Source organism: Heterocephalus glaber, unplaced genomic scaffold (genome assembly GCF_053883595.1).
Source record: "Heterocephalus glaber isolate CG9 unplaced genomic scaffold, H.glaber_assembly_v1.0 deba00001460, whole genome shotgun sequence".
NCBI classification, from domain to species: domain Eukaryota; kingdom Metazoa; phylum Chordata; class Mammalia; order Rodentia; family Bathyergidae; genus Heterocephalus; species Heterocephalus glaber.
The window spans coordinates 12,365,602-12,393,558 of record NW_028258307.1 but is presented as its reverse complement, the minus strand read 5'-3'; the positions used below and the strand labels follow the sequence as shown (position 1 = coordinate 12,393,558).

Genomic DNA, 27,957 nt, shown 5'->3' with positions numbered 1-27,957 from the left:
GTGATTCCCTAGTAGTTCACTAACTAGGCAAAAGGCGTCACAGCATAGCACGTTTCCACAGGATAAGCATGGGACAAAATGGAGGGTGTTGCTGAGACTCGAGGAGAATTTAAATCCTATCGTGTCAGCTGAGGTGAAGGATTATGGGGCTGACTCTCAAGCCCTCCCTTTCCTGTATACATTGTACAGAGAAGGCAGAGGCTGATCTACCACAGAAACCAGGCGACATGGTTGTTCCTCAGCTGGAGTTCAACAGGAGCCAGCAGAGGGCACCACTTAGCCCAGTGCCATTTTCTCCAAGATATGGGACCACTTCAGGCAAGGAGGACGGGGCAGAGAGAGACACCACCACAGAGAATTGAACTTTTAATTGATTAAATAGAAAAATTTTCTGTTATTTGAAAACATAAAGATTTTTATTGTTTTCCCTTATTACAAACAGGAATCAATTTAAAAAATGATTAAATCATTTATAGGCTCCCAAAACATCAATATTCTTTTGACATCTGAGCCATAAATGCAAACACACAGTTTTTCTAGGGACTTATTTTAAAAACTAGCACAAACAAATGAGTAAAGAGTTCAAATAGTTTAAAAATGACTTCTGCCGGGCGTGGTGGTGCATGCCTCTAAGGCCAGGACTAGGAAAGCTGAGGCAGGAAGATTGCCTAGAGTTTGAGGCCAGCCTAGGGTGATAGTGAGTTCAAAGCCAGACTGAACTACATAGCAAGACCCTGTCTCAAAGTAAAAAAAGGACATATTTGATTAGACAACATGTAAGACTTCACATGCATATCTTATTAAAATAACAAAGTATACTAACTGTTCTAGATTTTGGACAAAATATAACTATCTGTGAACACTTAAAGTAGTCTTTAAAATTATTTAATAATTGGAAATAGATACTGTTTATTTCATATTTTAGAATATAAAAGGTGGATATGATAACACTTCATTTGATAATGTTTAATGTTGTGCTATTCATCTAAAAATATGTAAAATTTATTTTTATTTGGTAAATTAACTGTGTATTACTAGAACATCAGTTAAATTGACAATTTTTCCAATTTTCAAAATATTAGACAATCATTTTCCCGTATGATTTGCAAAAATGTACCCAACATTTAAAATTAGAATCATGATTTGAGCATACATCTGCCATTTAGTTATGACTTTATTAACACATTATTTTATGATTTTTCTTAGAACATTATTTTCTGTATTTTCACAAACTAAATATTAAGAGATCTGGGAGTAGAAATGAAGATAAATAAGAGAAACTGTTCAAATTTGAAATAAAATATGCTTTAGGAAATTTTTTTGCTTCTTATATTTTCCAGACAAAAATACTGAATTGTTTAGATGTAACTTTTATTTTAAACAAAGATACCATTCATTTATTTACCGATGACATGAAATAGAAGATAATGTAACTACTTTTTAAAATGAAATTACAAATTGGATAGACACTGACTCTGTACAACTAAATGAATTAATCATGTTATAACACATTAAAATTATCTTCCAGATATTATGAACTGACATTCAAATACAGAGCTCTATCACATAAATTAGGTTCCGTTTCTTGACAAAATTTATTCTATTATATATACATCATTATCATAAATATGTTTTACAAGATCTCAACATTTGTTCTTTCTTTGGTAAACAGTGAAAATTATGACAAATGAAGACAGTGTATGAGGGACATTAAGTCAGCTTTGATCCCATTGTTAAGAAATCCATATAGAATTGGATTGAGACAACAGGACATCATACCTAACAAATGACAAATGCAATATACCAACTTGAAATGCCTGTTCGAAATAAGGTTATCATTGAAATCAGTTACCACATGGAAAAGGTGTAGTGGCATCCAACTAACAGCAAACACTAATATGAGTATGGTCAATCGGTAGAAAACGCTTCGAGATCTCTTTTTTATTCTTGTGATGGAACGTTTCACTCTCATTTCATGAGCATCTGAATTCTCCTCAGGTTTTATCTCAAAGCAAGTTGGGACCCCTGGCATGAATTTACTAGAAGAAGAGGGCTGACTTCTCACAGAGCCAAAATTTTCTGGAAGTGCTCTCGAATGGTTCTCCTGGGAAGGTCTTGCTGGAGCAGGCAACACACAGGCTGTCTTCTTGCTATACCTTCTTCTGTGTTTTCTGATGAAAGAATAACTCCATTTATGGCTGTTGGAGATTTTCACCCGATTCCCACTCTTTTTGGATGGGTGAAGAGTTAAGTTGATCATCTCATTTTCTTCCAGTCTGTTTTCTTTGTTGGACAATCCACAACTTATGCTCCTGCAGACACTGGTATGACTTACAGTTAGACAAACTAAGGGTAGAATATACTGAACCAGCAATAAAGAAATAGTAAAAGCAATTCTGTATGAATCAGATGGCCATGACTCAACACATAAATACCTGCTGCTCAGCAACGCTGAACCAAATGTTTCCTGAAGTTCCACAAGACTGTGAAACACTGGAAGGGGAGAACAAATTGCAAAACCTAATGTCCAGACAGTAGCTATAAGGAAGTACCCATGGTTGGCGGTTAAATTGTTAGAGATAGGATGCTTTATCATATGATACCTGACAATGGCAATTGATATTAAAATTAAAGTTGAAACCAGAACGGACACACATTGAAGGAAAGGCATAATATGGCACATGGCCTTGCCAAACATCCACTGATCCAACAAGACAGAGGTCAGTGTGAACGGTGAGCAAAAGAGCACAACCAAGATATCGGAGAAGGCCAAATTTCCTATGAGAAAGTTGACTGTAGTCTTCTGATTACGCTTTTTTGTGAGAGCCATTAAAATAAGTAGATTCCCCATAAAACCAAGAAGACTTACAAATGTATAGAGCCCAATCAGAAAATACTGTAAGTCATCTACGCTGCTTCTGTAGTCATCCCAGACTGGGAAATCAGAATTTCGAGTGGCAGCAGTATTATTTTCTGTGGCAAGTGTCTTGTTATAATATTCTTTGAGCTCCAAATCCATATTAAGAGTCTTGCCTGGAATAAAAAGACATTCATTAGCAACTTGAAATAAAGTACATGGCCAGTATAACTCAATCCACTCAGAAGGAAACTAAGTTGTATGATTTGTTCCCATTACCTTTTTAATTTCCTAAGACAGGTTAGTGAGGCCTTTACTTGATTCCAAGTGCAGTGCAAATTCAGTGGGCAGCAATTATAGGAAAGTGAAACCCATCATCAGTTTTCTATGCTGTGTTAATTTGTGCAAAATAAATAATGTAAGGAAAGTAAAAAGCAAATGTAGGTAATAACTTTAAGATACATTATTTATAGTAGCTCATTACTATTATTCTCTGGTCAATATACCCAGTACACAGTATCATTACATAATCTTTCCTTAAAATTCCTTTCTTTTTTACATGATACCAGGTACCAAGGACAAACTTAAAAGTCACCTGTCCTAAAGTATTTCCTGATCTACCAAAGGATGTGATATCCTCTTCTGAACTCCCATAATACTGTGATTATAGCTGTCTGATGTTGTATGTTCTACATTGCAATTTTAAACTGCCTAGAATCTTTACCTATCCCTTACTCACCATGGTATCCATCATAATAATGTATGGTAACTTCACCACTGTCAGTGTCAGATAAATATTTAGAAGAGAATGAATGTTCAAACAAAATTGTAGCAACCGAAATAGGACCTAGTTTAGGCAGTGTTCAGATTTAAGCTTCTCATGTGTAGGACACTATCTCACAAACTAGGTGTACGTAGTGGGCATTAAATAAATGTTTATCAAGCTGTACAGTCATTATGTGAATACAATGCTGGATGTTAAAATCATTCAATGATCAATCTTGGTCCTTGGAGTTATGCTAGGTTATCATTAATTAGGGCAACCACAGACAGAAGTGCTGTTGGTCCTTTTAAAAATAAATGTTAACTGTTTACCTTTTAATTTAAAATTGAATATAAATATCAGCTTAAGAAAGATTCCATAAATTTGCATTATTTAAGAAAAATATTGTATTTTGAAGTTAAATGTAGAAATGATTGTAACGCAACACATCATCGCATGCTTTTTTTCCATTTAAAGTGAAATTAATGTCACTCATAATGGTATTACTTATTTACATCTCCATATTAGAGATTTTATAGTACTGCCTAATGAAGCACTAAATGACCTCTAACATATCAATAGGAGACAAAGTCTTCTTCCCTTTTAATAAAAATAAGCACTTCTATTTTTTAATAAGAATTTCCTTCAGAACGTTCAAGATGGAAAGTTAATTATAAGTATACATTGTTATAGAAATCTTGAGATATATATATATGTATATAAAAACACTTTTTGGGGGGTACCAGGGATTGAACTTGGGACCTTGGGCCTGCAACTCAGGCAGCAGAACCCCTAAGCTAAATCCCCAGCCCTTGAAAAAGCATTTTTGTTATATATAAATATTTATCTAAATATGTCTATATCTATAACTGAAAAATTATACTTAAAATTCTAAAAAGAAATGTATATGTAAATTAATAGTAAACACTGTTATCTTCAATTTCAGAGGGATTTGTAGGTTCTGATCCAATCATTTTCCAAGTAGGAAACCTTACTATACACATTCATTCATTACAGATAAGTGTAACTTTAGTTTTTATATAGGGTGATATCAGGTATCATCATGCTGTGAGAAAACTGGAAGCTTTTCACAATTTCTACCACTGATTTCATGTTGATGGAATTACTTTCAGAAGCTCAGTACATCCCAGTAAAGATAAATTATTTTAAAAACCCAAGTTCATATTCATTTATTCCTAAACCCTACCCAACAATTTCCATGGACATTGTCTCCAGGGAAAAAGGGTTCCTGGTACAACAGTGACTCACAGGCCCTCCTGAATCAGGTTATTCCCTAGATGACAAGGCAATAGTCTCCCAGCACCTCCCCTGGTTAATGCTTTCTAGGAAAAGCAGCTCTGACTGGTATTTCTGCCTAATTTCCCAAGTTCTGATGGCCCCTTGGCTCAATCCAGCTTGTTCATAATCCTATTCATCCTTACAATGTGCACAGGCTATTGGTAACTACGTTCTGCTTCAGCGTTCTTTTGCCTCACTTTCTTGAGTGAATCATTTTCCTTAACTTAATGTTAGGTCTATAATTGCTGTTTGCATTGTCTTCTACTAACTACAAAGCAAGGAAAAGAGAGAAGTCGGACAATTCCTCCTACTATGGCCTTATGGTCTCTTGTAATCTAACACTCATTTATAGTAAAATTGCTGTCTTCCTTGTTTTGAAGAAGGAAGAAACACAGCAAAATTTGTGGCAATAGAAGCGGAGCCTAAAATTCAGATTATTTCCAGGATATGGGGTCAAATCGTAGAGATTAAAGAAAAGTTTTACTTTCATGATACTGAGGTGCTTAACAAACTATGTTACGTATAATGGATGCTAAGTAAATATTTCTGAGTAATCACTTTAGACAAAGAGTTTAATATTCTCAGCTATAAAATAACAGTAATGAATCATCAAAGGAATATTAAAGGTACAGTATTACATATATTAAATATACAGTATTATATATGTATATATTATATATAATGTATGTATAAATATATATGTGTGTATATATATTTATCTCCATTGAAATTAGAAAAGTTTTAAATGGAATGAGAAGATGCCCACATAGACAATAATTATAATTAAGCCCTTTAACTTTTTAAATTGTCTGTCTTTATTAATAATGACTATCACATAACTAACATTAAATTAAAATTTCAAAAATACAGTTAATGGAAAGCACATCAGCTTGCACAGTTTGTTACTAAAACTCTTCTATTTTGAATATATGGACATCAAATATTGAATTCATTAGGTTATAAAACCCACTTATCCCTTAGTAAGCAGATGAAAGAAATGCAATTCTGACTATTCATTGTACACTGGGGAAAATGAGGGTAATATTTAAGTATTTTTAAAAATTTATGCATAATTTTAAAGGGGTGGCTGCTTTCATTAATGATAGCTAAGTAAGATTAATTGTTCTTTTTTTTTATTCAACAAGCATTTATCAGCTACCTAAGATGCTAGGTGTTCTGCTCTTCTGGCAGAAAGATAACTACTCCTACCAGGTATTATGCAAGGAATATTCTAGGAGGGATTAATTCAAGGTCACACAGCGAGCAACTAAGTAGACTGCCTGAGATATACAAGTTTCTAAATGAGTGGTGAATGCATGGGATTCTTATATATTCTTTCCATTACAGCATATATGTTTACACTGTTGTTAAATATAATAGATACTTATGTAACTATCAATTAATTAGTAAATTACCTTACTTTTCCTTATGTTTTTTCTTCTAGCATTCATTTATTCATGCAACATTTACTTATTCACTTTATTTTGTTAGGATTATGTAATCAAATCTCTCCTGTTCTAGCCCCATCACCTTTGTCTACCATAGAAATGTATCCACTCGTAATAGCTCACCTAATTTTCTGCACAAAATGAACATTCTGTGAATGTTTCTTCCAATGAGTATTTCTTCTCACAGCTAAATAATGGATATTGCAATTGGGGGTAGGACTGGACATGTTGATTAGTTTCTTTAAAATCACCTCCTTGTAGTCAAGGAATCATTTAAACATCAGGGAAATTTTGTTCAATAAGTTTTAAGTTGTCTGTTTTAAAGTTGAACATGTAAGGTAGAAGAGCTACTTTTAAATCACATAAATAAACTAAGCACAAAATATTTCTCCTTGTACTTACCCCTTTTCTTCCTTTTTTCCTGAAAAACACGATAAGCAAACCTACGGTGGAAATGTGAATCTGTGCAATAACTCTCCGCTTTTCAACAAGTGTTATGATGAATGACAGCATAGATATTTTATACATAATAAAAGCATTCAATATGTGAACCTTATTTCATATCAGATTACTACAGATATTGTGAACTATTACCAGAGAGAATGTCTTAACCATGCAATAAAGAATACTACTTCAAGAAGAAATCAGGTACAGATTGGAGTGTGTGAAACCTTTCCTATATGCTGTTTTCCTTTGTGTGGTTGTATCTTGCTCCCTCAAGACCCTCGACTGAAATATTGAACTGTAATTTTCTAAATACAAAAGTGGAGGGGAGTTCTTTACATGGTGGCAACTTTGATAAATGAAAATGCCTTGGTAATAAAGATTACTTTAATTTTCTTATAAATCGATCTATAAATGAAGTGGAGACAAATGAAAACTGAAGAAACCAACTTTTTTTTTTTTAAGGTAAAAAGAATAAAAAGAGGAACTACAGAGAACTCAAAGATATTGAAAGACTGGTTTATGCATTTAAATAAGATTTCTTTGCTAGAATAATTATCTACCTTATAAAAATGCCTATCATTCTCATGAAGAATGCTAGTCACATGAAAGATTAAAGTATGCATTTTTTCCTCTAGCAATGATAAAATATCAACTATTGCCTGTTTACCTGTGATCTTGCGGGACTGCAAGATGCCATGTTCCCAAATATTCCCATACGTAAAGCTAAAATTCGGCAAAATTGAGCAGATAATTATAGATTTGCTGCTCTAACAAACATGCAAGCACGCACCACCCTCCCTTCGCAATTCTAACAGCAGAGTTTTCTTCCCTGGAGAAATCTGAAATTTAAGATTGTACTGAGCCTGCAAAATAGCCTTAGACTGGCAGCGCCTGAGAATACTTCTGTGGACCGTGGCAAAAGCTCGTTGGCTTCCAGCTAACACGACATTCCTGCCTGTAAATTAGGGGATAAGGATTTGCTTCCCTGGAATGTGAGGTGTATGGACGCGTGTATGTTTGTCACTCGCGTTTGTCATACGAGGCCGCCTGTATGTAGGAGCGCAAACCTCGGGGCGCAGCTGCCTCCGGGGCTCGGCAGCTGTGGGACAGCACGGCAGCTGGAGGTCGCTGCACCGCGGCGTCACCCTGGACCCCGCCAGAGCTTGGCTGGGGCTGAGCCCTGGCCCGGTACCCCGAGGGCTGCTGTCCCCAGCCCCCGACGCCCGCCGGGCTGCACCTCGGGCTCGCCCAGTTGGGGGAGCGCTTTGTCCACCCGCCTCCTACCCTCCCAGCCAGGCTCCGGGACGTTCTTCTCCCGCGTTCACTCGTGTCTGCTCCACCCCGGGTGAGTTGGGGTCTGGAGGGACCTGCCCCCGCACGGAAGAATGCAGCCCGACCCCTTCCTTCCCGCTCTCCCTTCCCGCCTGACAGCCTGCGCCTCCACCCTCACCTGCATCCCTCCAGCCGCGCGCTCGGGGCTTCCCCACCCCACGCACTGGAAGCCCCCAGGGCTCCGGCACCGAGGACCGGGTGCGGGCTCCCGGGGCCCACGCGGACTCTGCGCCCGCGCCAGGACTGGCCCGGCCCCTCGGTGCCACACTTGGAGGCGGCGCGGGTGGCAGAGGGCCTGGGGCTGTACCTCGGGGCGCGCGGGCCGCTGCAGGCGCGGGGCTCCCGGAAACTCAGCCGAGCGCGGTCGCTCTGCACCCGGGCGGCGGCGGCGGCGGCAGGAGCAGGACCTGGCGGTGGCGACGTGGAGGAAGCTCTGGAGCCGCCAGGGTTTTAGAGGCGCCTGGGCAACACGTGACTACTCCAGGGACCCCCGGAGACCCTGCTCCAGGGCGCCTGCTCCAGGGCGCCGGCTTCGCTCGCGCCTCTCCCAAAGCCGGGATCCCAGGTCATCCTGGTCCTCACCTCGCTGTTTGCGGGCCCGCGGAAGAAGCTGCTGGGTGTCGCCCCTCCACTTTGGCCTAGGGTCCCAGGGCCAAGTTTACTTGGGGAGGAAAGGCTCAGGCAGCGGGTCCTGCCCCGGGCGGGTAATGAACTCCGTGGGCGTGGGAGTAATTCTAAGGCTTAGCCTTCCCGAGAAAAGCGTCAAGGCCCAGGTTGTCTCATTGTTAGGGTTGGAGGGCAGTGGGCAACACTGAACAACCCCCCCTCTTCCTGCACCCTCTTGAAATGAGGAAGAAGCCTAGGTGGGAAGGCAAACTGCAATGTTCAGGGGACCCCAGAGAGTCAGCAAGGAACACACTCCACCTCAGGTGCAGTAGCGGAGGTGGCCAGGCTGCGTGGAGCCCCCCAAAGGGAGGTTGAAGTGGAATCAGCTCCTTTCAAGAGTGAACTCACTAAGAAAAAGACGCGGGATGTAAAGAGTTGTCGTTGGTAGTGACACTCCCCACACACAACAAACAAAAAGCAAGTTAACAAACAAAAATCTGGTTCCGTTCCTTCCCCCACGTGCTTCCCATTCCTAATGTTTTCCAAATCTCTATTTTTTTAATTATGCAGATTTGCGTTAATTTTATTCAGTCACTAGGCAGCAGACCTGTGGGCTTCCAGAGGCAGGTCCGCGGATCTCTGGACACACCCAGGCTGTGGAACAAGGTATGTGCTTAATGTTTAAAACTGGACATTACTATGTGACCGACATGGCATAGCCTGATGAGTATAATCCATGGTACTGGTACTCTGATTTACCCCATATGACTTGTAAATCAAATTTCTGGGGCAGCAATTGCTAGCTGTTACCCAAGAGCTCAGACAGCAATTCCTGTGCCCCCTTCCTATTGATCTAGCATTTGAGACCCCAGGGATATGTATAGTTTAGTAGTCTGTCAGCCAGAAAATTACTTCCACATGCCTCAAGAACTTCCACATGCCTCAAGAAAAGACATTTTCCATTTTATTCTTTTACCTTTTGTTTCTGAAACATTGTATTGTCCACAAGAGCTTCACATAATAGGCATGTGAGGAGCAAGCCCATGGGGCTCTGAAGTGGGGCAAAGAAGGGATGGGGAGGTGTCAAGAAGGAGTGAAATGGAGAAATTAAGAGCTTGGTCGTGGGCTTTCTGTGCTCCACCTTCTGTGTAATTAATGTACTACACATGGCCCCATGGATCTCCATCTTTCCATCCTTCACACGGGCTTAGCAATATCCTTCAAACACTGACTTTCCAAAACACTTCCTAGTGAAACCCACCCTTACCATCACTCAAAAAGTCTATGGTACATACTATTGCATCTTGAAAACACAAGAAGTTTTTAGTTTTTATTTTCTACACATTTGCTTTTTCTTTTGATGATGTGAACCTTGAGAGTGAGTCATTGTTATTATTAATGAAAATGAAAGGCCCATGCATCAGTCACTAAGATGATGATTCTGTTTAACTTACTCACGTTCCCTTCCTGCCACAGCCACAAACATTCCAGGCCCAAGAAAAGGACGCAGAATTTTTTCTCTACACATTATGACATACAGTATTAAGGATGTATGAGTTAGCAAATTATTAAGGATCCTTTGTTTTGAAGAAATTTTTAATTTGAAATTAGCAATAAGTTGAACAAAGAAAAGCTGTGAATATAAATGTGTTTTTACTTTCAAGCTTCTCCAAAGGGATTTAAGACTGATCATCATTTCTATATAGCACATAATAGAATTTTTTTTTCCACTTAATGGAGTGGCATTCAAGCAGGGGCCATACTACCTCTGGGAACATAAATGGTAATGTCCACCTCTGCTTTATTATTTTTCCTACTCAGTATTTATAAAATGCTCATTTGGGAAATTAAGTTGAATTTTGTGTGTGTTACAAAATTAAACTGGCTATATCTCAATTTTCATGATTTGTTGTCAGTTATGAAACAGAACTTGTCTATCTGTAAAGGTGAAAGTTATAGATCACTTGAGACTCTTAAAACAAATTATTGGACAATTATGCCTGGGGTAACACTTTGCTGAGGAACATGTCTGTTGTTTTGGCAAGATTATTGTTCCATTTCAATAATAGCTACCATTTGTGGAGGACAGTTACTAAAGTACTTTGATTTAATCTCAAATGACATGTGATTCTGATATATTAGTTCTAGGAGAGGTGGGAGTAAATAAACTGGAGAAAACAGCATTATTTTAATAGATGCATTTTTTTTCTCTAAGGATTTTTGTTGTACCCATTAAGCATAAATATTTCTGTGTCTACTTTTTCCATCATGGTAAATTTAAATTCTTAAAAGACGTGGTAAGGGTCATTTCTGTGTGTTATCCAAATGTATTTATGATGTTGCTTGTTTTATTAATTTCTTTGGAATACTAATAGTTTGACATATAAACCAATGTTTAGGACTTAAAAATGAGGAACTAATCTATTATTGTAAAATGCACACGATTATTTTTCATGGAACAGAAACTTTTCTTTATATGTTAACCAAGAATGTTGTGTGCATTGAATCACTTTCTCAAGTAAGTCGATGATAATTTAGAAGTCAGTGATAATTTAGAAGCCCTAACCGGGCACTGTAAATACTTTATTGGCTTCTTCTGATGAGCCCAGAGCTCCTTAAGTAACCCTCTACTTCCCTTTTGACAATTAAACCATTAAGTATAAAGTAGTGACTGATCTCCAGAGAGAATGTACAGCTCTTTTTAAAAGTGAACTTTCTACATTGAAAATGCATACAGACTTCCATGTGACATACATGTTCAGTTATATGATCATACATCACATGCATATTGGTGTAATAGACATTTAGAGCATCTGGTTGCTGACAGGTTCTACCCCATCTTAGTATTACGGTTCTAAACAAAGCACTTGATCTTTAAGTCTTTACTTTCTTGGTCTGTAAATGGAAATGTTTTAACTAGCAGGCTTGGAGCCCCCTTTAAACTCTGAATACTGATGATATTTATCATTAACACAGACACACTAAAGATGTGTGTAGAAAAGCAATCATTTTGTATCTTGAGAAAAGTTTGAAGTCATGGATACTGTTTGTCTCCCATATCTGACAAACAGGAAAGGAAAAAAGAAGGAACAAAATGGTGTTGCTAAAGTTTTCCTTTTTTATCTGGTACATTATCTTTTCTGCAATAATTATACAATTATATTTGATTCTTTTCAAAAATTCTGCTGTCTTACGTAAGAAAAATCATTCTTTATCTAATTTTATTTAAAATTTTGTGATCCAAAATACATAAAAAGGGGGCCAACATAGATATCTTTAGAGGTACACTGTCGTATCATGTAAATCCACTTATAGGCCACATAATTTATCCCTTTTGCAGATCAAAACTCCCCTGAAACAACAACATCAATAAGTTTCCTCTAATATTATTTTTTAAAGTTTTTCCATTTGCCATCTAATTTTCATGGTTAGTGCTTTAAATACAATTTTAAGTCTAAATATAGCTTTACTATATTTAAGTGGAAATGGAAGGGAAACTATTTATTTATTTATTTTTGGTATGTTTTTGAGTAGTCCTTAAAAGGAATGTTTAGAGAAATGTTCACAGTACAAGCCCATAATCAAAAGTTAACATGTTTGAATAGCATCCTCTTCCAAAATCCATGTTACCATATTTTTACTCTTATCATTCTACTGGGTAATTCAGCTTTTAAAAATATGTTGTCCAGTAGGTAGTAAAAAAAATATATTTTCTCCAGGAGACGTTGTAAGCATTTTCAGAGGTGGTAGGGTTCATTATTCAAACTTAAACTTAGTGAGGAAAGTAAACCTACCACATAAGAAAATCCAAAAATACAGAAAGGCTCACGGGGATCATAGTAGAAAGAAATACACATAAAATGTATGAGCACAAAATGACAATGATCTATCCGATCTGCAAATTCTGAAATTAAGTAGGTTTGACCTGTGACACTCAAAATCTCTCTTAGTCCCAACTATTTCTAGTTCTTAAATCTTTCAACAAAACTCCCTCAGCATTTTCTGATATGTCAGATATTATTCTAGGCTGTAAGTGGAAAGAAGTGGAAATAATGGTCAGTGCTTTCAAGAGATCACAGCATCATGGTACATCTGTGCAATTAAACAATTATGACAATAAAGTGTTACAATTTCTACATTAGAAGTAAGCCTAGAGTGGCACAGGGGTGTAAATAAGAAGGAAACAATCCGAAGGAGAGTGGAGAGATGAAAAGATACAAGAGGCCTTGACAGTTGAGGAGGTCCTTGAACTGCAGTTTGAGGGATGGAGCCAGTTAAGAGCCAGATGGAGGGAATGGACTAGTAAAACCTGGGCAATGAAGGGAAAATGACACTTTCAGAAAAGTGTGAATGGTTCAAATTAACTCAAAATGTTGAAGTAGGGGATGAAACTGAGTAGGTCTTAACAGAACATGGTTTGCACCTTGCCTGAAGGATCTGGACAGAGAGAAAGTGGACAATTTAGGCTAGAGAGATATGACTCCATAGCTCTGGAAGCTGGTGGAGGTGAAAGAACACGTATGAGAGATATTGAGGAGAAATAATGAAAATCTATGACACATTGGATTTGAGAGTATGAGAGAAAGGAATGCCAGAGATGATTCTTGAGTTCTGGCTTGAAGAAAAAGGATGATAATGATGATTAAGATCACATCCATGAGCTCAGAAATACACTTGCCAAGAAAACCTAGCAGAGGTCTACACTTTTGATAGAAATTTGGGGTTATGAACATGTAAGGGCAAAGGGTATCCATTAAGAATTTTAAGAAAAGAATACAATTAAGATTGTGTTCTTTAGCAAGTTTGATTCAGGGTTGATTAAGGAAGAAACAGGATCATGAAAGGCACAATATCTGGGTGGTGCCTGGAAAGGTTCCATGACAGAGGCAATGTCCCCTAGCAAGACACTTCCAGGGAGAGCAGGGCCGGCTTACCACCCGGAAGAGGATAAGACAAGGGAATTCTTGAGAGAGAAAGGGAAATGGAGAGAGGACTTTACACATCTAGGTGACATCACTTAGCAGAAAGGTGGGGAGCCTTAGGGACAGAGAACTCTAAGAGACAGCAGTGGTTTGGTGCCCTTTACAGCTGCAGGAATTGTTTTATCTGATTAGCAGATGTTTGGTGGAGATTTGCAGGACATGTAAAGTGGATAGGTTCTAAACAACTCAAATTATGTTTGATTATTTTAAAGCAATTTGATGTGCAAATTTGAGTTGGTGTGGGCAGGTATTGAGCTACAGGCCCTAGCCTGATGTGAAAGAAGAAAACAATTTGGGAACTTGTTCAGGGTAGTACACACAGGCTCTCTTTAACCCACTTAGATAATAGGACCCTGAGAGAAAAACACCTCAGAACTAGAGACCCTTCAAAAGAAGACTGGGAAATATCCAGTGAGGAAAACTTTGAAGGCTTAAGTGTGGCGGTAGTGAAATCGAAGGAACATAAAATTCCAGGAAGAGAAGATAGTGAAAAGGGTCCACTGTAACATAAAGAATAAACATAATAAACTGTGACTTGTGTCCACTGGCTTTATTCACAGGTGTCCTGGGCAGAATCAGTTTCAGCTGGGCCATATCTGACGAGAAAGTGAGAGGATAGTAAATGTAGCTTATCTTCGGAGTGGTTAGCCAGGAAAGACAAAGTGGCTAGAGAAGATTTCACATGGCGAGGGAGTCACTATGAGACAGAGATGAGCAATTTAGTTTTTGTTTTTATTTTAATACTGAGCCAAAAAATAGAGTAAGCAAATAAATAAGTCAGTAAATAAACAGATGTTTAGAGTTACTTTATCATCATCTAACAAACCTCAACAAGACTTAGTGGAATACAACTCATAGCTCTTATGCTCACGATTTGATGAATTGTGTGGGTCAACAACTCTGGAGAGCACAGGGGAGATGGCTTAACCACGTCTCATGGTATTTGGGGTGCTGCTGGGAAATCTCAGCAGACTACGTTGACTCAGAGTCTGAGGCTAAAACAGCTGTTTAGAAGATCCACTACCAAAACCAGAGACATGAGAGTTAGGGAAGAAATCCACGCTGGCCTTTGCTCATCTGAAAAAAGAGGACTCAGTGGAAACTGAAGGTATGAAGTAGGGGGCTGGGAGAGAGCTGGGATATTTCAAAATAATTTAGGAGAGGAGAAGATTGAGTCACTGAACACTGAGAATTTGTGAGTAGTATTGAAAGCTCAAGTAGAGTTTTAAATGTGTTGTCTATGCAATTGTATTGTTCACACCAACATATGGTGCAAGGGGAGAGGTAGCTAAGTGATGTCCTGAATTCAGAGGAATCAGATTATACTATAGGCATCTTTGGATATTTTCTAGATTTATATGCATCTGGAGAAAGAAAAGCAATGGCTAGATTCCAAACAAAGGAATGAAGAGAGGATACTTACCTTAACAAAATGATATCCAGGGACACTTCTCCACCTGTATCTGTTCCATTTTTTATATTACTTAGGTGTATATAAGGAATCTTTTTCTTTTCTTCAGGAAAAATTCTGCTTTAGTTTTGCACCTTAGGCCAAGTCTGATCTACCAAGATTTGCTATTTGAAGTACTGTATTGTAAAGGAATCTAACAACAAATCAGAGACCTCAGGAAAGGGTCAGGGGAAGATGAACAATTAGGGATGTTTCTCATAGATGACAGAAGTTCCTGGTGGTGGCATTCATAATTCCCCTTCTGACTAGCTATTCTTACCCTATCTCTTTGACTAGAAATATGGAGGCGATAATAATAATTATCAAAACAATGATAGTAACAATGGCAAAACTTTTCATTACACCATACAATATATAATGTTACATTTTTGTAAGACAGCATTACACTTTTGTTGACTGTCTAAAGGTTGCCTGACAATATACATCTTGCAGACAAAGTTTGAATATTTATTAAGTAATTTTAGGGCCTTAACTTTCTAGAGTATTATTCTGACAGAGTGGAAAACATGTATAATCTAAGTAACCAAATGAAAACTTTATTGAAGTGCATTCTCATTTCAAATCATGAGCAAATCTACAAAGAGGAATGATTTCTACACATGAGAGGGAATTGAATAGCTTGTCTATGTACTTGTATAATTACATTTTCACTAAATTGTCATTTCTTTCCAATGATTAATTCAAAAAACAATGGAATAAAATGATTGTATTGACTATTTCTTCTTTTACCCATCTTAATTCCTTTGTTCATCCCCTTTTCCTCCCCTTTTACTGCTCTCCCTCCATCTACTCATCCCCTTTCCATTTGAGAAAAATCTCGCTACTTCCCATTATCTTTTATTTTGCTTCTTATTAATAATTTGGGTTTCTCATACAAGAGAAACCATGCGATATTTAACCTTGTGTGTCTAGTTTATTTCACTTCACATTATGTTCTCAAGGTGCATCCATTTTCTTACAATGATTCAAATTTATTTTCACTTGTGGCAGAGTAGTACTCTATTATGTATATATACCACGTTTTCTTTATCAGTTTTTCTGTTATGGACACATAAACTGCTTCCAAGATTTACCTATTGGCTATTTCTGACCAAATTTAGTCAAAGCTATTTACCAACTATATTTCATTGGCTCTTTTTTTTTTTTAAAAAAAGAAATCTTAATACTCTAACTTTGAGATTCATTTACAGCTGATGCTATACCACAGATTTACTGAAAGCATTTTTTTATGCTCTCATAAAGCAATCTTATTCCATAAAAGGGCATTTTACCTGCATTTTTCAATGCTGTAAATTCAGAAGATAAGTCACACACACACATACACACACACACACACACAAAACTTGGCGTACAATTCATCAATGGGAACTGCTTCACCAGTATGCTTCATGGTCAATTCTACCCCAGCGGATTTCTTCCTTGACAATATTATCTGCATTTCACTTTTCATTGAGAATTTTAATGTCTCTCAAGATTCTTCTGTATGATAATTTACCCATATCAGGGATGAGTAGCATTTCATGAACTTTAGCCCTTACAGCAGAAATTCATTAGGAGACAACAAAGTAATTACAGTGTTTAAGTTCCAGTGGCAAACATAGTGACTCACTTTTACCTAAACAATTATTGAATCATAAAATTTAAAGGCCTAGTCTGATTATAAAAATGTTCCATTTTTTTAGAAAATAGAACTAAGATTGGCTTAGATTTAATGAGCCAGTCCTACTCTTCAGTTTAAATGAGAGAGCAAGACTGTTGTGTAAGAGAACACGAGGTAGGTCTTCAACCTAATTATCTCAGTCATAGTCTGTATGTCAGGCTGTTATGAAATCTCAGTAAGAAATACACAGCATTCCAAAATATTCTCTATCCCTAGCAAAGGTGAGATTTTATCTAGTCTGAATCTCAGATACAAACATATCTAACTTAAGAGTAGAAAAAGAAATTATTTAAAAATTTAACATATATCTTCTGAGGCTTTCTGATTACTTTGTTTACTTGAAGCCTTCCATAAGATTGCATGATAAGAGGACTTTTTGTTGTATTTGGTCACTACATCATCCCTAATTTTTCTAGTTTATACCCTGAAAAGAGACTTATTAAATAATATTTTTCTGGAAAATTATATACTTTTGCTATGGATGAGCATGTCAAAACTTCTCTTTGTACTAAAAATTTGACATGGAAAAAAGTCTTTGAGACCAATGATCTTTCAAAGATTTGTATTTGATATAATATCTCAAGGATGTAGCTTTATAGATTTGTCTTCAGGGGAATGCTCCATAAAAACTGACTTAATAAAACAGTAAAATGCAATGGTCACATTCATGCAGGCCTTATTGCAAATTTGTATTTATTAACATTCCTGGAAAATACAGAATGTAAAGTATCTAGTACAAATCATATTCTCAAATCCATAATATTTGCTGATATACCACAAGTTTTTACTTAAAAATATGTTGTTAGTAGAGAATTAAATTATTCCATTTGTAATTCTTGCAGGAGGCTAAGACTGATTTGGTGATCAACTCCTAGGAGAAATTTTCTTCCAGGAACATGGGGTAGACCAAATTAGTAGAAACATAATACACTGTTTGTGGAGTTTTAAAATGCACGTTCATATCTATTATTATCTACTCTTAGTATATTTATAGTATGATCCTGCTATTCTTGATCATAATCCTTTCCTGCCTACATAAAATGTCTTATAACAAATATTTTCAAAAACTTTTCTGAGGAGAAAAAGAGGTTGTGTACATCACCACTTACATAAATAATCTTAAACCAAAATATAATATACAAATATATAAATAAGCATACTTAAATAATGATTATTCACTCCCACAAGCAGCAGTAGAAAATATTTTTTTCAACAGTGTTAAGTTCAAGCGGCTCCATATGCTTCAGAATTTTATTTTATTTTTACTTTGAAGACACAAGGTGATCAGGGTTGTTTTGTAGTGAAATCTTTATGCATATTTTAGTGCCCGTATCTTTATTAGGAAGGCTGTTTCTGGTGACAGTTTGATTTGGAAGAAGTTCTAATCATCAACATTACTAAATCACCGGGGTGATGTGGTGTGTTTATTGCCCAACTCTGAGTTCTCAAACTAGACTAGAACCATGTAGCACTGAGATCAATGTGTCCATAATTAGCTGGAATCACTGAACACCATGACGGGTTTGTACCACTGATCTCCTCTTTGTGAATTCTTTTTTTGTAATGTTCCGTAATGTAGAAGGTTAAGCACAAAGGAAATTGCATGGACTCTTGGACCATCAGGGAAATGTTCACTTCATTGTGTTTGCCCCCCAAAACTACAAACAGCAGCTAGATGCTGGGAACAAATGACTCAATGCATTTTCTCAGTGGAAACAAAGGAGGACTTGAAGGCCAGGCCCTCTCAACCGAGATTCGCCATTGTGGCTTTTTTTTTTTTTAAAGGTCTTTTTGTTCACTTATAGACTAAAAAAAATAACTTCTTGGTAGTGGCGTGAGTTACGGGTCACAAAAAAAAGCAAGAAACTAGTGGCGTCCTGGCAGTGAATTATGGATTTCATAAATAAACACTTTTCATTCTTGAGGTAGGTTTAGGCCGAAGGTTTCAGCCAGGTAGGACTTCGGCCACAAGATGGCACTGACCTGCAAACAAAGGAGAAATCACAGTGGCACTGACTTTTTAAAAGCCTTGTAGAATCTCCTTGCCTTCCCTGAGTCAAGGCCTCGGTAGGGATGAAGGCTCACTTTGCTCCGCGCTGTACCTCCGTGTCTAACGATTCGTGGTTCACGTTCAATTGCTTTTCTTTCCAGAATTCCTAGGCAACGCGCCCTCGAGGTGAATCTCCCAGGGGAGGCGTTGGGGGTGTGGGGAGCCCGGGTGCTCCTCAGGGCTTCGTCATGTGATCTCGGGATGAGGTGGAGTTCAGCTTTAAGGGGCGTCTCTTCCTATCTTCACCAATCTTTAGGGTTTGAGCCAGAGAAATAGCAGCGGATCCTTGCAGCTCCTTCTGGCCCCTCGCAGGATACCTTTCCTGCTGTAACAAACGGGCGAAAAAGACGAATTCAGAAGAGGGTAAGTTTCAAGTTTAGGCTTTTTAAAGGGACTTTTGAGAAACCGCTCGTTGATGGGGAGAGGGATAAGAGAGGAAGGGAAAGGACGCCAGTGTCCGAAACTGAGTTGGGGCGTGGAGTCAGCCCTGCGCCTCGATGGGCGCAGGCAGGTGTTGGACGCTCCAGAGGTTGGGGCAGCTGCGCGCGTCCGTGGAGTGGGATCCAAGTTTCCTTCTCCCAAAGCTCTCTTTAAAGCCCCGGGAGAACGGAAAGGTGGTCTCCTTGGTCTTCCCCGCACCTCCCTCATCTTTCACATTTTTCTGGAGCCGCTGTCCTGGCGGGGCGGGAGTTTTCCTGGAGTCACTCACTGGGACGCGCTGGGAGCGGTGGGTGGCACGGGCGAGGCGTCTGCCCTCGCCTCTGGCTCGCGGCCCTCGGCCGCCCTCCCTGGAGGTAGAGGTGCAGACTGGCCCCGGAGCGCGGACCCCAGGGCGGGCGCCCCTCCCCACTAGTCTAGGCTGGAATCGAACCGGAGCTCCCTGCCAAGGGCTCTTCCAGTCTGTCCCTGCGCCCTGGCAGACACCCAAGCCCTCTGCTCCTATTTCGGAGTTTTAATCATCGAACGCTTGCGCTTCTTTTGGATCGTGCTGGATTGGGAGTCTAGGGGTGGACTCCAGGAAGACGGTGTCCCGTGGATCCCCAGGTAGAATGGAGAGATGTGCATGTTTTAAAGACAGGTGTTGAGCTAACGAGAGAGAGACAGGATTTCTGGTGCCTGCTTGTTTCGGGTTGGTGTGGATGCTTGCTGTTTGCCAGACTCTTGTCATCTCGGGCAGGGACGTTTTCTGAGAGATGGATGGGCGCATATGTATGGGTAGGGGGAGAGGAATAGAAGAAATCCGGGTAATCCACAGTGTGATAAAACTGGTTAGAAAGCACACCAGATGGAATTTTGACCAAATGCATCGTGTTTCATTCCTTGGTAACTCCTATTGCACAGAGAAAACATAGAGGAGGTGGTATGTTTCCTCTTTCTTGCCTTCTTTCTTTATTTTTGAGCAACTCTCAGTGATTCGCCCTGCCCCTCCCCACTCCCCCGCCTAGGCACAAGGGGTAACTCGTGGGATAGCTCATACAGGTGGGGGCAAGTGCAGAGCTCACCTGTCCATCAGGACAGTACCCAGGTCCTCCACAGGTTCCCTAGGGGAGAGAGAGGGAAGGAGAGGGAGAGAGAGAGAGAGAGAGAGAGAGAGAGAGAGAGAGAGAGAGAGAGAGAGAGAGAGAGAGAGAGACCAGAAAGATGTTGGGGCCAATTCCATCCCAGGGCTGCAGCCTGACTACTACCTTATTAGTCTTTCCTTATTGACTTAAGGTAGCTGTCTGTTGAACATGCCCTTTCCTTGTGCAGTGAAGGAACGCAGCATTACATAACTGGTTTAGATAAGCTTGCAGTAACTTTGAGACACTGTGTGTAACCATGCTCACATGCGTCTTCCCAAATGGAAGAGGTAAACAGTCTTGGTATTTGAAAAAAATTATTTTTGCAGCAATTTTGCCCAGAGAGCTGTCTTTTCAGGTAGGAAGAGCATGTGAAGAGTAAGCGGAGAAGGCCCAGTATTCTAATTGCAAAGAAGGATAAGATTTCCTCCTACAAGGGGGCTAATTGGCCAAGTAGTGCTGTGTGTAGTATCTCTATTTTGTCTCTGTACATGACAGCTATACTGGATTTAACAGTCTTAAATTTTTGTAATGTCTGTACTTGTAGAATTTATTTTACAGGTATGTATTGGAAAAGTAAACACCAAATTGTTTTCTTTTGCAAAGATAAGGTATGTAAACTCTATTACTGCTGTTATTTTCTGACGATTATTCTTTATTGAAATTATACTAAGGTGAACTGAAAATATATATTTTATCCAATGCTAAACTGTTTTACTCAACAGGAATGACTACCAACCCTGCACTTAGCAAAAGAAGCTTTCAAACACTTTTTAAAAACTAAAGATTGCAGGGCTGGGGATTTAGCTCAGTGGCACCGCACCTGCCTTGCAGGTGCAAGGTCCTGAGTTCAATTGATCCCTGGTACAAACCACCCCCCCAAAACCAAAAAGCTAAAGGTTGCATTTTCTGTATAGCTAAATTGGCTTCTACTTAGTAGGAAAACTGTTATGCCTCATAGGGCATGCCCATCAAATATAATTTGAAAGGTATTGGAGTAGAGTCTCAGTATGTTTACCTAAATTTATCTGTAAGAATTCTGTCTTCTTAACCCATATACTGAAATAATTTAATAGCTGTTTTCATGAATTTCCATAATCATAAAAGTAAATCAGTGGATATAAAACTTATTTTCTTCCTTTCCACTGTAATATCTTGGTGTGTGCCCACATCACCTTCTACCTAGGTTTTTGCACTGGCCTACTGATGAATCTCTCTGCTTACTCTCTTTCCCTTCTTAAATGTGTTGGAGGCAGCAGATAGAGTAACAATTTTAAAGCAAAAGTCGTAAAATTTTACGCCTTTGCCAAAGACTCTCCAGTAGCATCTCTTTGAGGTAAAAAGCAGTGAATCCCTTTAAAATAAAGTTCTACGCCGTCTGTGTTGTCCCTGTAGCCTTCCCAATTAATTCTCTGCTAATTTCTCCTGTATTCATTCCTCTTTCACTTGCTGCTTAGCATACCAGATATACTCCAGCCTTTGGGATTTTATAGTTACTCTTTCCACGCATAATGCAATCCATGAAATATCCATGTGACTTCTTTACTCACTACTCTTAGATCTTAACTAATGTGTCATCTTCTCAGACCATCAGAGGCCTCTTCTTACTCCAGTAGTAAACTGATTCCCAACAAGGCCAGTCTTCCTTCCTTGCTTTATTGTTCTCATAGCACTTATTATCATCTAGCATACTGTATCATTCACTTCATTTTTTCTTGTGTTCCTCTGTCCACAATACCAGAAAAACAACATAAAGGTCACTGTTCTCTCTACTAAAGCAAAGACTGTCACAAAATAAGTGTTAAATAAATATGTATTGGAGAAATGAATGTTCTTTCAGAAACTGTTCCCTTTTTAAATATAAAGTACTATTTTTTCCTTATCTACCTGACCTCATAGAATGACTATTATAATAAACATTCATTTTACATTTAAAAAGATTATAATAGAATTCAGCTATTGATGTTCAGATTGATTTAGACAAGAACTTACTATTCCAACCATGCATCTACTCTGTCATCAACAGAGTAATAATATTATTTTAATAATAATATTACTATTAGTATTAATATTATTATTAATAGTATTTTCAAGGCACTATAAAGTAGGAACAATGCCTACCTTAAAGACTATATATATATATTTATTTATTTATTAATTAAAATGGCTGAGATCCAATTAAGAAATCAAGGAACTAAATGGTGGTTTGAGGAATGGGTAGGATGTAGATTAGAGAGAACACCAAGCAGGGAGAATGACCAGTGGTGGAAAGGCAGTTATACCTGGTAGACTGAAGAGATCGGCGTGCCTAGGATAGAACATTCCTGTTGAGGATATGAGAGTGCAGCATGGGAAAAAAGCATAATGTAAAGATGTTTAAGTGTCAGGCTCAGGATGGACAGTAATCCATCCTACATGTGTCTCATACCAGGTTTCTCATTAGCCTGGTGGGACTTGTTGACAGGCAGCCATGAGGAGCCCTAAAATAATGGAAATATACATGGCTACTCTGCTACTATTAGCATAAATGAAGAAAAACTCATAACTAACTACAAAATAATGTCAAACATCTTTATAGTAACTTGAATATGAAGTATGATGCTAATTTTTTTGAATTGCTAATAAAGTGAGGCATTTCAAAAAAAGCTTTAAAATTATTACCTGTTGCAGTCCCAGGCATAGTGGCACATGCTTGTAATCCCAGCACTTTGGGAAGCTGAGACAGGAGGCTCCCAAGTTTGAGTCCTGCTTGGGCATTTTATTGAGACCATGTCTCAAAATAAAGAAGACTGAAGAATGTAGTTCAGCATGAAGGCCCTGAGTTCAATCCCCAGGATCACAACAAAAATAAAGTAAAAATTATATAACATACCGCTTCAAAGTTTGTTCTCACACCCAAACTGGCATTAACTGATGATTCTCCCTCTGCCTTTTGAATTCTTGAGAAGACGTGTGATTACACCATTAGTGTTAGGCAGTCATTCCAAGGCGTTCCCTAGAGGAAGAAAGAACTACATTTCTAATGATGTTTCCACTCGAAATCATTCCATTATCATTCCTTAATACTTTATTTTGACTTGTTGAAAATAACTTTTATTTTACTGTTTTTCAGTTTTATGAGGCCAAAATGCAGATTGATAGCAGAAACATCCCATATTCTAGAAAGCAGGACCACTAAAAGAAAGGTTTATTAAAGGAATCACTTAAAAGGCAAATGCATTTTTGTCTTCACTAAATTTCTTATTTTCATTTCAGTGGAAAAAAAGGTACACAATTTTCTTTATTGTTCTCACATAAGAAAGAAAGAAATGCAATTCAGTTTCTCAGCACAGCCACAATAGTCTCTTAGTTAACATAAGAAATCCCATCTCATGTCTATTTAGTAATTTAGAAAAAAGTAGAGATTTTTTAAAAGGAGCTTTTAATCTCTACAAGGCTATTGTCTGTGCTTTGTCTTGCTAGTAAGACAAGAATATTTATGTCACAAAATGTTGTAGGAAATCAAAATTACAACTAACATGTATACTCTTGCATTAGATGCGCATATAGTCTAATGGGAAGGGCGGATATTCACATAGGTAAAGCCTTTAGAAATCTTTTGAAGACATTGGACAGTTAATAAAAAATCCTGGAGTCTTAGAGCTCCTACACAGTGCAAGACTTCTTCAAAGTGGTCTTCCCTGTGATGGATCTCTTGCTACTTTTGTAGCCAATTAATTCCATTTGGTTAAACCTCTGTTCCTCATAATGATGTGATTTTTAAAACTAAAGTGCATCCCTTGGTCCTACTTCTAACTTGTATAATTAGACATAATATTCTAAGCCTGGATCTTGTATTCTACAGACCACATATTAAAATATGGTAATGGTTTCTCTACCATTCTAAATATTTCCTGGGTAAAACATCATTTAGTCTTCCCACACTCCCTCTTATGGAAAAGTTTTCTGATATTTTCCTGAATTGATCATGTCCCTTTGAATATACTTGTGCTACATAATGTCTGTCTTAAAAAGCACCATTATATGTACTATTCTTACAACTATTCTTACAACTTGACATCTGCGCTAATTTCACCTTTTACATAATATAATGAATAATTAAGTATGTGTTGTTATTTTGCTTTCTTTGGTTTGTATTTTTTACATTTTAATCTGTGCATTAAGTTGTTATACATTCACATTTTTATAGTGTGTAGGGATGTTCAGATGTACTGTTTCTATAAGACTTGGGGAAGCATGAGATTTATATACACCTTACCTAGATCACTGAAATTCAATGTGTAATACAATCTAATTAAAAATACTTCAAGAAGTTTAAAATTCAAAATGTTTGCATGATTCTTCCACTTAAAAAAGACATTTACAAGATTATATTTTGTTTACTTACTTCAATGTCTTCACTTTAAAGAGTTCCACAAATCAAAACTCATTTTGACTGCCATTAGTAACTGAATTGGTCATTTTCTCTTTATAGGTTGTTCAGCTCATGGGAATGAAGAATTGAGAATAATTACAGTAAATGGATTCCAATAAGGGAAAGAAGAATAAGTTGAACAGTTAAAATGATTTGAAGAAACATACTGTGCATTTGTCCAATCTGTAACAACAGAAACAATAAAAATGAATTCAACATTATTTTCCCAGGTTGAAAATCATTCAGTTCACTATAATTTGTCAGAGAAGAATTCCCCATTTTTGGCATTTGAAAATGATGATTGTCACCTGCCCTTGGCTGTGATATTTACCTTAGCTCTTGCTTATGGAGCTGTGATCATTCTGGGGATCTCCGGAAACCTGGCTTTGATCTTAATCATCTTGAAACAAAAGGAGATGAGAAATGTCACCAACATCCTCATCGTGAACCTTTCCTTCTCAGACTTGCTTGTTGCTATCATGTGTCTCCCCTTCACGTTTGTCTACACGCTAATGGACCACTGGGTCTTTGGTGAGACGATGTGCAAACTGAATCCTTTTGTGCAGTGTGTTTCAATCACTGTGTCCATTTTCTCTCTGGTACTTATTGCTGTGGAGCGACATCAGCTGATAATCAACCCGCGAGGGTGGAGACCAAACAACAGACATGCTTACATAGGTATTGCTGTCATCTGGGTTCTTGCAGTGGCTTCTTCTCTGCCCTTCCTGATCTATCAAGTGCTGACTGATGAGCCATTCCAGAATGTGACGCTGGATGCATTCAAAGACAAGCTGGTATGCTTTGATAAATTTCCATCGGATTCTCACAGATTGTCTTACACTACTCTTCTCTTGGTGCTGCAGTACTTTGGTCCACTCTGCTTTATATTTATATGCTACTTTAAGGTAAGAAAACCTTTTCCCCTTATTATTTTCCTTTTTACCTTCTTTCTGAAGAACTCAGCAAACAAGTAGTTCTATTTAAACTCATTTCTTTTCTTTATAGATATATATACGCTTAAAAAGGAGAAATAACATGATGGACAAGATGAGAGACAATAAGTACAGGTCCAGTGAAAACAAAAGAATCAACATCATGCTGCTGTCCATTGTGGTAGCATTTGCCATCTGCTGGCTGCCTCTTACCATCTTTAACACTGTGTTTGATTGGAATCACCAGATCATTGCCACGTGCAACCACAACCTGTTATTCCTGCTGTGCCACCTCACAGCAATGATATCCACTTGTGTAAACCCCATATTTTATGGATTCCTGAACAAAAACTTTCAGAGGGACTTGCAGTTCTTCTTTAACTTTTGTGATTTCCGCTCTCGGGATGATGACTATGAGACAATTGCCATGTCCACCATGCACACAGATGTGTCAAAGACTTCTTTGAAGCAGGCAAGCCCAATTGCATTTAAAAAAATCAGCAGTGATGATAACGAAAAAGTCTGAAAGTTCTTGGAGTGTATGGTCTCACTGACACCTATTTAAAAGCAAGCACAACTTGCCGCATACTTTCATTACCTGTCCTCCCAAAGATTGGGGGTGAAATCATTTGAGAAAGACCAAGAATTTCTTGTCTTGCTTTTTAGTGCTTTTGTCATGGTTGTCATGATTACACTTGGAACAAAATGTGCAGGCTTTGGAATCTCCTGGCAATAGTTTTAACTAGACTTCCTGAAAGTGCTTTTTATAAAATTATGCACATAAGGACTTTGAGACTCTATTGGAAGGAAATTTCTTGGAAGTAAAGTGACTCCAGAAGCCCCCTTAGACTTGCATTATATTGGGCCATCTTGATTATATTAGAATGTCATTACATCAGGTCACCCAATTAATGAGAGGCATCACTTTATTCTGTTACAGAAGTAACAACATGCAAAAGTTACAATAATAATGTGGAACCAGGAGCCAAGGATTTAGCTTAGCGGTTCCACTGCCTGCCGTGCAAGGTCCCGAGTTCGATTCCCAGTACCAAAAAAAAAAAAAAGAATGTGGAACCAAAAGAGAGTTTGAAGTTATTCAGGAGTGATTTGTAGTTTTCTTTCTAATGTTAAGAGAGGACTTAATTTGCTTCTTCTAACTGAATATCATTTAAGCTGAAAATGTATAAAAATGTTTTTCAGGTGTGAATAACACAGGGAATTAGACCACCCACGAGAATTAAGTGGGAAATCAGTTCCCTTATTTCTTAACTATTTTGGTGCCTGACGACCAAAGCATTTCAGAGTATTTAGTTTAATAAGTAAATTAGTATTACTGCAAATAAACTATATTCGTTTGAATTGATAGTCAAGAGGTTTTTCATCCTTTACAGACTATTCAGTGTTTGTCAAGCTTTCAGACACCGTCACGCAATTCGAAAGGTATTTCTAGCTTACAATATATAGAAATAGAAAATGTATTTTCTATACAGCAGTGCCTATATAGTAAATTATTTTTAACTTTCACTGACCATCTTTCAAAGCTAAGAATACCAAGAGACAATGTTTAAAAAATGTTCACTTCAGCTAGCAAGGATAAATACCTAGAAACTTCGTATAGCTCATGTTAGTTCGTATAAACTGTGTGATTTGTGAAATTTTATAAACCACACACTATATAGAGTACTGAATAGTTGTGGTGTGCTAATATACTTAATCTTATAACCATGATTGAGCCTCATAATGTTTTGAGAAAAGACATTTTGAAGAACAAGACATATCTGCAATGTATTATACAAAGTATTAAATGTATTTGATTTCAGAAGGGCAAGCACTTTATTAAAATTGTTTTTGCTTTTTCTGAAGAGTCTCTAATGTGTCTCTCTTTAGCTTCATTTTTCTTGTTTATTGCCTTCCCTGCCATGATTTTGCGCTGCACCCGCATCAGCTCTCTAATGACACATTTTCTCCTCTTTAGTCTATCTAAAGATGGACAAGCCACCCTATCTTGCTAGCTTGAGAGCTTCTTTAAGACAGAGACCATCAAACATGACTGTCCCCAGTGCATACAGCACAGTGCCAACTACTTAGAGGTTTTCCAGAAAATACTCTAAAACCAACAAATGAATAATGAATAAAT

At 37.9% G+C, this 27,957-nt stretch overlaps 2 protein-coding genes across 7 annotated transcripts; one reads left to right on the top strand and one right to left on the bottom strand.

Annotated features, from left to right (window-relative positions):
• Nucleotides 1-431: 431 nt before the first annotated feature.
• On the bottom strand, nucleotides 432-9,286 carry Npy5r (neuropeptide Y receptor Y5). The gene is made up of 2 exons (XM_021261215.2): nucleotides 8,454-9,286; nucleotides 432-3,033 (listed from the first exon to the last, which is right to left on the bottom strand). The coding sequence occupies exon 2, from the start codon at nucleotides 3,017-3,019 to the stop codon at nucleotides 1,679-1,681; it is 1,341 nt and encodes a 446-aa protein (XP_021116874.1). The 5' UTR covers nucleotides 3,020-3,033; nucleotides 8,454-9,286; the 3' UTR covers nucleotides 432-1,678.
• Npy1r (neuropeptide Y receptor Y1) lies at nucleotides 7,754-27,687 on the top strand. Of its 6 annotated transcripts, none has more exons than XM_087216889.1 (5): nucleotides 7,755-8,159; nucleotides 9,344-9,418; nucleotides 19,172-19,278; nucleotides 24,949-25,793; nucleotides 25,894-27,687. In XM_087216889.1, the coding sequence occupies exons 4-5, from the start codon at nucleotides 25,095-25,097 to the stop codon at nucleotides 26,344-26,346; spliced, it is 1,152 nt and encodes a 383-aa protein (XP_087073015.1). In that variant the 5' UTR covers nucleotides 7,755-8,159; nucleotides 9,344-9,418; nucleotides 19,172-19,278; nucleotides 24,949-25,094; the 3' UTR covers nucleotides 26,347-27,687. The 6 variants fall into 6 exon arrangements, with proteins under 6 accessions (XP_087073018.1, XP_087073017.1, XP_087073015.1 ...); XM_087216888.1 differs by having other exon boundaries at nucleotides 9,323-9,418; XM_087216892.1 differs by lacking the exon at nucleotides 19,172-19,278 and having other exon boundaries at nucleotides 7,754-8,159.
• Nucleotides 27,688-27,957: the final 270 nt, after the last annotated feature.

Bases quoted from the DNA above. Each gene is read 5' to 3' on its own strand.
- Npy5r (XM_021261215.2), bottom strand. From the start codon at position 3,019: ATGGATTTGGAGCTCAAAGAATATTATAACAAGACACTTGCCACAGAA.
- Npy1r (XM_087216892.1), top strand. From the start codon at position 25,095: ATGAATTCAACATTATTTTCCCAGGTTGAAAATCATTCAGTTCACTAT. The intron at 25,794-25,893 runs GTAAGAAAACCT...TTTTCTTTATAG, and splicing joins TATTTATATGCTACTTTAAG to ATATATATACGCTTAAAAAG.